Source organism: Eurosta solidaginis, unplaced genomic scaffold (assembly GCF_040869045.1).
Source record: "Eurosta solidaginis isolate ZX-2024a unplaced genomic scaffold, ASM4086904v1 ctg00001314.1, whole genome shotgun sequence".
Classification (NCBI taxonomy): Eukaryota; Metazoa; Arthropoda; class Insecta; order Diptera; family Tephritidae; genus Eurosta; species Eurosta solidaginis.
In genome coordinates, this window is record NW_027137211.1 from 8,819 (window position 1) to 16,254 (window position 7,436).

At 34.8% G+C, this 7,436-nt stretch overlaps 1 protein-coding gene across 1 annotated transcript; it reads left to right on the forward strand.

The window, feature by feature from the left end:
- The first annotated feature begins 2,034 nt into the window (after positions 1-2,034).
- LOC137236274 (uncharacterized) lies at positions 2,035-3,162 on the forward strand. Its single transcript, XM_067758826.1, has 5 exons — positions 2,035-2,080; positions 2,145-2,255; positions 2,348-2,616; positions 2,796-2,958; positions 3,014-3,162. The coding sequence occupies exons 1-5, from the start codon at positions 2,035-2,037 to the stop codon at positions 3,160-3,162; spliced, it is 738 nt and encodes a 245-aa protein (XP_067614927.1).
- Positions 3,163-7,436: the final 4,274 nt, after the last annotated feature.

Genomic DNA, 7,436 nt, shown 5'->3' on the forward strand with positions numbered 1-7,436 from the left:
GGTAAATGACTCAAGGTTCGATTCGAACTCAAGGCCAGAACAATAATTTTTTTCTAATGATAATTATTGTTATTTTTTAATTTTTCTAAATTTGAAAAATTTTATTTTGTTTTTGGAATAGTAAGTAGAAAATGTTTCAGACAACCTGCCATAGCTGCGCAGATAGATCCATTTCGAAGGGTGCTAAGCCTTCATCATCAGTACGCTTTAGGCACGCTGCGCTAACCATTGAGCTATACAGCGGTGGTTTGTTTGCTAATCACCGATAATGCTGGATTTGTTTATTGTCAATTACTTTGTTTGACATTCCCAAGTGCTCATGGTTTATTAACAATTGTTTTTGTTTTTATAGGCCTATAGATAAATGACTCAAGGTTCGATTCGAACTCAAGCCAGAACAATAATTTTTTTCTAATGATAATTATTGTTAAGATCGCGGGTTCGAATCGAGCTCAAGGCCTCACAATAATTTTTTATCATTATTATTGTTATGATAAATTTTTTCTTAATTGAAAAAATTTTTAAATTAGAATAGAAGAAAGAAAAAATTTAGACAGCTGCCAAAGCTCGTTGTATAGATCCATTTCGGGAACTGCTAAATTCCTTCATCGGCAACGTTTAGGCGCCGCTGCTATAACCATTCAGCTATCACAGCGGTTTTTTGTTTGTCTTCATTAATCCTACTTCTATTCTGGTTCGTGCCAGTTGACATTCACAACACTGCGACATCTGTTGCAGAATGGATGTGAAAATTGGCCTTGTTTGATGGCAATGCTGCCATAGTGTCATATTTTATCTGGGATGTATTAACAATTTTTGTTGTTATATCGGCCTACTACAATGCTTTTATTATGATGAGAACGTATTTTCCATCTCGATTGGAGCTTTTGTTTGCGATTCTCCCGCTAGAGCATTTATTTTAAATATCAAAAGCCATTCAGGTTACTATTGCTGCTCGAAGTGTACACACAGAGGTGAAAGGTACATGAGAAGAATAACCTTCCCTTCTAACGCAGCAAGTATGCGAACAGATTCATTATTTAAGGAAAAATTACAAAAAGAGCATCACTTAACTCTCGATCAAAATTTGCTAGAAACTATAAATGTTGGCTGCGTCACTCAATTCCCGATAGATTACATGCATTGCGTTTGCTTGGGAGTTACTCGTCAGCTTGTTAAACTTTGGGTAAAAAATAAAAATGAAAGTTATTCGTTATCAAAATCGAAAACATTGTGCTAAAAAAACAGTTTTCTTCTGAGTTTCCTCGAGTGCCGAGAACAATTGATGAATTAGATAGATGGAAAGCAACCTAGTACCGATCTTTTCTGTTGTATAGTGGACCGTATGTGCTACAAAACAAACTCGATGAAAAACGTTACCGTCATTTTTGCAAATTGCACTTTGCGACGAGGATCTTATGTCACCCGGAGCTATGCTGTCAATTCAATAACGTGGCTAAAGAGCTCCTTGAAGAATTCGTAAACGACTTTGTGCACCTCTATGGCCAAGAATTTGTAACCTATAATTGCCACAGTCTAAAACATTTATATGGCGATGTTTTAAAATATGGATCTCTTAATAACTTTAGCGCATTTAAATATGAAAATTAGCTTTATCAATTGAAAAAAACAATAAAAAAGGGATCGAATGTGTTGGCGCAAATATCCAACAGAAAAGTTCCATAATAAAACAAGAGACACATCGGGAATTGTTTCCTATTCTAAAAGGGGCTCTAAAGGACAACACTTTCCGAGCTATCATATGTGAGCACTTCAAATTGTCGGCACGACCTCCAGATAATTATTTCTGCGTTAATAAAAGGGTATATATTTTAACAAAAATAACAGCGATCAATAAAGACATATGCATCTTCGCAAAGGAAGTTAAAAACCTCCAACGTAATGACTTTGAATCCAGAAGTTTGCTAATTTCTGACAACGAAGAGAAGTTTAATCTAACTAACATCGACTGTAAATATCTTTATTTTTATATAGAAGGGTATTCAAAATACTGCTTTATACCACTGCTAAAAAATGAGTAGCCATTACACAAATGTCCCCGTAGAAGGTGAAGAAAGTGGTAAGTTTTATCACATGTGCTCCTATAAACATTTAATTTATGAATGGAATTTATATTTCTGCAGCTATTTACCCCGGCAATGAAGTAGTAATATTAACACAAGAGGAGCAATGCATTCCTTCTACAATGGGGCAAACTCAAGGATATACGGAGAATATCACTGAGAAAAAACCATGTGAGTCACTTATCTACCTATAAAAACTTAACTTTTCTTGGTACTAGTGCAGTGGCAGAAATTTTAAGATTTTATTTTTTATACTTTTTCAGATAGCGAACATTTGTTAGAAGATATTGTAAATCAAAATAAGGAGCTGATAGAAGAAAATAAAAAACTTCGCGAAGTCAACAATAAAATTTATGAACACTTTGCAGAAGAATTTGTCGGTTTAAAACGATCAATAGACCAAACCTTAGCTGCCTTTAAACGCCAACGCACTTTATGTTCCAAGCTGCCAAACCTTCCCTTCAACGATGTGAATGAAATATTGGATTTTGAAAAAATTTTGCAAAACGATGAAGAAATGCGACAGGAATTGGTAAATATGATAAGTAGTTTAGTTGAAAATGTAAGCCGTTACAGGTTTAGAAGACAGTATTTTTCAACGCCTTTCTCAGGCAATTGAAGTTATTATCACAGGACTATAATCACACCTCTTTACACCCCTTTAACTACTAACTACATTAAAATGTTTTTTCCCTTTTTTTGGTTCAACAGATAACGAAGTTCGCTAGACAACCGACAGATGACCTCAAAAAATTTATCGTTGCGAACTTGAAATATATATTTAATGACGATTATTTGGCACGCAATTTTTCATGGACAAATGTCAATAACAATATTTCTGTGAAGGATTTTATATGTATTAAACTTCTTAAAGGTACGTTATTAAACTTATTCAGCAAATTCCTAATTCATTTATGTACTAATTATAGAGTCGGCTATGGAAAACATACCCCAAACAAACTACACTAAAATAGACGAGACTTTGAAACAAATTTTTAATAGTGCCAAGGACCGGTTCGCAAAATTATCGAAAAGAACAAGCACACAACTTGAGGGAGATAAAAGCCAAAAAATGTAGCTAAAGAATTTTAGCCATTTATCTTTTTTATTTTATTAATTTCATTATATTTTGGCTTAAACTTGTGTTTAAAAATATCGCTTAATATGAGGAATGCCATCGAAGCTAAAAGCTAAAAAAAGTATTAACGCAGCTAAAGAATTTTAGCCATTTATCTTTTTTATTTTATTTTATATGCAATTTTTGAATGGTTAGGAAATCTCTGATTTTTTTTTTCTCAATATTGAATTCTTATACATATATGTTTATCTGTAATTTAATTTAAACTATTTAAACATAATAAATTAAATTGTATTAATTAAATAAAAAAAAAATGTTTTTAATTGGATATTTAGATAGATTTCTTTAGGAAATTTCTTCAAGATTCTGTAAGCACAAAGCTTTACGAACTCGTTGAGACATTTCTTAAAGATTTCGTAACGATCGTACTTCACGAAATCGTTAAGACATTTCTTAAAGATTTCGTGAAAATATTACTTTGCGAAATCGTTAAGGATTTTCTAAAAGATTTCGTAAAGAAAGTTCTTAACAAAATCGTTACGACGTTTCTTTACGAAGTCGCGTCAACCCTGTCATACAAATTTCTTTACTACTTCCAAAGAAAATCGGTTCTGATTTCGGCAAATTCTTTAGACACAACTCAACGATTTCGAAAAAAGTCGGAACAAATTGTTTAGTGGGAACTTGAGGTCATATATAATATCGCTGCAAACAACGGATATAAAAAAGCACTAGTAAATAAGCTCAGAAGGACAAATGGAGAACCAAAAAGAAATAATGAAAAGGAAAATAATAGCTGGACGACTATGACATATACTGGAAAAGCAACATATAAATTGGCAAACTTCTTTAAAAAATACAACATTAACACAGCATTCAAAACATCGAACAATCTAGGGCGAAAACTAAGAACTAACATTAACTCAGAGGATCCGTTTAGCAGCCACGGCGTATACAAGCTTACCTGCGGATGCCAGCATAGTTACATAGGACAAACAGGACGGCAAATAAGAACGAGGTTCAGAGAACATATTAGAGATTACAACAAAAAAATACGGAATCCAAACATTATACCCGAGTCTAACTTCGCGAATCACATGGTCGAGAATGAATGTTCCCCAGCAAACATCAATAAAACAGTTAGGGTTCTTCACATACAGGAAAAGGGCCGACGTCTCAACGTACTCGAAAACATGGAAATCTACAAACAGAAAACATTCGACGGTAGAGGGAACAGATGAACACAATTTCTGACACAATATTCGAGCCTTTAAAACTTGTTTACAGGAAACAACTTAATCACACAGGTACAACAGACAAACACACAACAACAAAAAAACACAAAACAATTAACACACCAAAACAAAAAACCGACAAAGAAGGTCAAATGACTAAAATCACAGATTTCTACCTACCCCAGTCAGCCACACAAATCGATTAGCAAACCACCCTAGGTACTAAATGAACACACAGCACATACGCATAACTAAATATACACAAGCATTAATTTGACAATACCTGCTCATATACCTACGAACTATAAATACAGGACAAACGACAACAACAGATCAGAACGAAAATCGACACTGATGATGGCACAACGCCGAAACCGGTTTGTCTCAAAACCAAATTTGACAAGGGATGACGGAAAATCGTTCCAATATACATCATTTATCCACCCTGTCGGAAAATCAACCAAACAAGATAAGTCAGTTATTGCTTGTCAGGCTTTTAACCTGAACGCGAACGGATTACTAACAATTTACAAGCGACACCTACTGAAAATATATAAAGCAAAGGCGAGCATTTGGTTCAACAAACAATGCCTGGAATTGAATGTCATTCCGAAATTCGTAAAAATAACAATAAAGGCAAATACCAAATCTAGCAGGAAAACAGTTAGAAAAGCGGAAAAGGATTTTTAAAATATGAGTTGGAAAGCTTATACTCGAAGAAAGATGAGATAAATGCCGAGTTATTATCTATCCATTTAAGACTGGCCGAACAACTACCTACGACTGCATTAATGGAATGTTTCGACCGCATTAAGACAGAGGTCGATCAGGAACTACAGCAAAAATACAGGTCGCTGAACCGAAAATTGGACAAGCTGGCAGGACGGCGAGAGGGTAACCAAAACCAAAACACTCACCAGTTTCATGACAAGTTCGTTAACCTCACAATAGTGGCCATTACCAAAGAAGAGGCACAACTTCTCAAAAAGGGCCTGAAGCACAATATCATGGACCAGAATACAGTAAGAAAAACGGAGCAAGCGATTGTAGATGCGGAGATCGCAATATCATTGATACCACAGGAAGAACAGGAGCACGCAAGACACATGTGCAGGGAAATCATAAAAAAGGAGGTGAAAGCACAGGAAGGACAAAAATCGAATACAGAGGAGAAAACAATAAAGAATCTACGGCATAAACTAAGGAATAACAATATGGTCACAACGAAAGCGGACAAAGGAAACACCACTGTGCTAACCGAAAAAGAGCAATATATATCCAAAACCGAGGATCTCATAGAGGGAATGAAATGTCATAGAATGAGAGAGGATCCCACAGAGTTGTTTTATTTAAAACAGGCCTAGAGCTCACAAACAGAAAAATATATGTAAGTAGAAAATTTTTCAGACAACCTGCAATAGCTGCGCAGATAGATCCATTTCGAAGGGTGCTAAGCCTTCATCATCAGTACGCTTTAGGCACTTTGGTACTTATTTTTATTAAATATAGCTTTGGTTTTACATATACATATAGTTAACTTAAGGCACAAAAAAGCTTAAATACTATTATATTGTGACGAATATGAGTGACACAAGGTGATACTCACATCCCTAGTCTCTACATAAACAAGTATCTACATAAACGAATAAAACATTATGTCTACACATATGTACGTACACGCAGCAGAGAAGAGATGCTCCCAAAAGTATGCAATTGTAATTGTTGAAGTGTCGCTCGCAAATACACGCATATGAGAAGCTATATACGTGCATCTGTAGTTATAATTATATGGCGGCAACTAAGTAAATTCTGGAAGCGCCTAGAAGATGCCACGAGGAAATCAAAGAGTATAAAAGCACCAGCGGTAGAGGCGCTATAATCAGTTTCGATTAAGACGATATCTAGCGAGAAATAGCAGTATTATTTTGAAAGACAGTTTCATTTAAGCTATCAGTTTGGTTATTAAGCCAGCTTATTGCAAAGTATAAGTGCTATCGTGAAGTACTTTAATAAAGGCCATTTTTCCATTATTCAATATTGGAGTTATTTATTCAACAGTTTAGTGATACGAACTTAGCAAAAAGGCAAATAAGAGGATTTGCAAGCAAATTCGTTACAATATCTAATAAAAGTTCTGCCGCCGATTATTGAATGCAAATGCATTGGACGTGTAGTAAAGTATATTAATGTTAGTTCATTTAAAGCGGTACGGACTTTTTTTTAGTTGCGCCGTCCACTTCTCTCTTTTTTTGATGTATAATTTGTGTATTTAGAATATAATTTCCCTGTACGCTGAATGTAATAATAGGCCTAAAATGAAAAAGTTTTTAGTACACATCCATGTTAACCGTTTTGACATTATTTTGATTTTTCTTTACTACCAAATAAGATTTTTCCGCGGGAAAAAATGATTCTATTTCATTTAGGAACTGTTCGACGTTGTCGGGTTTTAATTTTCTATTGTTTTCAACGACGTGCTCCACAAAAGCGTTTATAACTTGATCGCGATGATTACTATTTAAATACCCGTTGACTTCATAGTGGTCTAAAATGGCTCCACCAGCAGAACAATTTTTTAGTATCCTCTTCAAAGGCTAAAAACAAATTTATTGGAAAGCTTGCACCTATTACGATTTAAAAATATATGGCATGTATTTCGCTCATTCAACTGAATAGTACCACAACCAACACAAACTAACTAACGACTTAAATTTTCAGGAGCATATGTAAATTTAAAACTTTCAGCCATTTCACTCGGTAATTTGTTGATTGAGCAATGCCAGTTTTGAATTAAATGACCAATATAAACATATTTATAATATAAACATATTTATAATACTCACCACATAATGAAAATCACGGCCACCGTGGTGTGATGGTAGCGAGCTCCGCCTACCACACCGTATGCCCTGGGTTCGTACCCCGGGCAAAGCAACATCAAAATTTTAGAAATAAGGTTTTTCAATTAGAAGAAAATTTTTCTAAGCGGAGTCGCCCCTCGGCTGTGTTTGGCAAGCGCTCCGGGTGTATTTCTGCCAT